Raw genomic sequence first — 1,630 nt, forward strand, 5'->3', positions numbered from 1 at the left:
GCAAGTTGGGCAGGTTCTTTAAAGGGTGAGGCTCTTCTAAGAGCCAAGCGGCTCCCAGCTCCCAGGAAGCCCTGGCCTGACTTTGGGAGACTGAGGAGATGCTAGACAAGAAACAGGAGTACTTGGAAAACCACATCCAGAGAGAACTCATCCTGGCCAAGAAGCATGGCACGCACAATAAGCGAGCTGCGTTGCAGGCACTGAAGAGAAAGAAGAGGTTTGAGAAGCAGCTCACTCAGATTGATGGCACACTGTCCACAATCGAGTTCCAGAGAGAAGCCCTAGAGAACTCACACACCAATGCTGAGGTGCCGAGGAACATGGGCTTGGCGGCCAAGGTGATGAGAGCAGTTCATGAAAACACGGATCTGAATAAAATAGATGATTTGATGCAAGAGATCACAGAGCAACAGGATTTTGCCCAGGAAATCTCAGAAGCCTTTTCTCAGCAGGTTGGATTTGGCGATGACTTTGATGAGGATGATGAGTTGATGGCAGAACTGGAAGAACTGGAGCAGGAAGAATTAAATAAGAAGATGACAAGTATTCGACTTCCACATGTGTCTTCCTCTCCCCTCCCAGCACAGCCAGACAGAATGCCAGGTAGAATGAGGGGCACGCCATCCAATGCACAGAAGTCCCAAGCAGTCTCTTCTAGGAGAGCAGAAGAGGAGAATGACATCAAACACTTGGCAGCTTGGGCTACTTAAATGAAAATGGAATTTTTTGATGCCTAAATTAATAACCTCTACATAGGACATAAAATATTTTTGCCAAGTTCAGAAGTTAACAGAGACCCTGTTTCACACTTTTTTTTATTTTTTAAAATATTTTATTTATTTATCTTTAGAGGGGAAGGGAAGGAGAGAGGAAGAGAAACATCAATGTATGGTTGCTTCTCGTGCATCCCCTGCTGAGAACTGGCCCCTGCCGGGAACTGGCCTGCAACCCAGGAATGTGCCCTGACTGGGAATCGAACTGTGATCGTCTGGTTCGCAGGCCTGCGCTCAATCCCGTTTCACATTTACACTGGATGAATAATTGTCTTTTAAGCCTTGTAAATAAAAGTTAAAGAATAAAGAAAGGAGTCATGCCAGACAGAAGTAGGGATGGAAAGGGACTCCTGGTGGCATTTTGCAGGACCTCTCCACAAGGATGGAAGGTGCCCTTGTCTTGCTCACTACTGAATCCCAGTCCTGGAACATAGCTGGTGCTCTCTCTGTTTGTTGACAAGAAATGGACATCCGTTCACCTATAAAACATACAATCATTTATAAGCCATCTAAGAGAGATGTGTCTGCGATAGCTGGAAGAATAACTCTATTCTGTGCAAGTGCAAGTGGGCTGTCTTTCCATGTTAGTGGATATGGTCCCAACAGTAGATGGAAATACATTGTGTCTCTAGTAGGAGAGATGTCATGTGGGGCAGTCCTGTGCAAGTGTACACATAGTTTCACGTGAGTTTGTCATTGGAGATCTTAAAGGATTTTAAATTGATGTTTATTATGCCAATTAAGCTCCACCCGAATGGGGCAGTGGATGCATTTCCCAGAATGTCTGAAAGCACTAGGAACTCACACCACTGAGCGTGGGTCTCCTGAGTGTGATTCAGCTGCTTAGGAAGCTGTGT

At 45.6% G+C, this 1,630-nt stretch overlaps 1 protein-coding gene across 1 annotated transcript; it reads left to right on the top strand.

The window, feature by feature from the left end:
* The first annotated feature begins 6 nt into the window (after nt 1–6).
* LOC118999596 (charged multivesicular body protein 4c-like) lies at nt 7–800 on the top strand. The gene has a single exon (XM_037064222.1). The coding sequence runs from the start codon at nt 99–101 to the stop codon at nt 708–710; it is 612 nt and encodes a 203-aa protein (XP_036920117.1). The 5' UTR covers nt 7–98; the 3' UTR covers nt 711–800.
* Nucleotides 801–1,630: the final 830 nt, after the last annotated feature.

This window comes from Sturnira hondurensis, unplaced genomic scaffold (assembly GCF_014824575.4).
Source record: "Sturnira hondurensis isolate 20B ecotype Veracruz unplaced genomic scaffold, ASM1482457v3 Scaffold0014973, whole genome shotgun sequence".
Lineage (NCBI taxonomy): Eukaryota > Metazoa > Chordata > Mammalia > Chiroptera > Phyllostomidae > Sturnira > Sturnira hondurensis.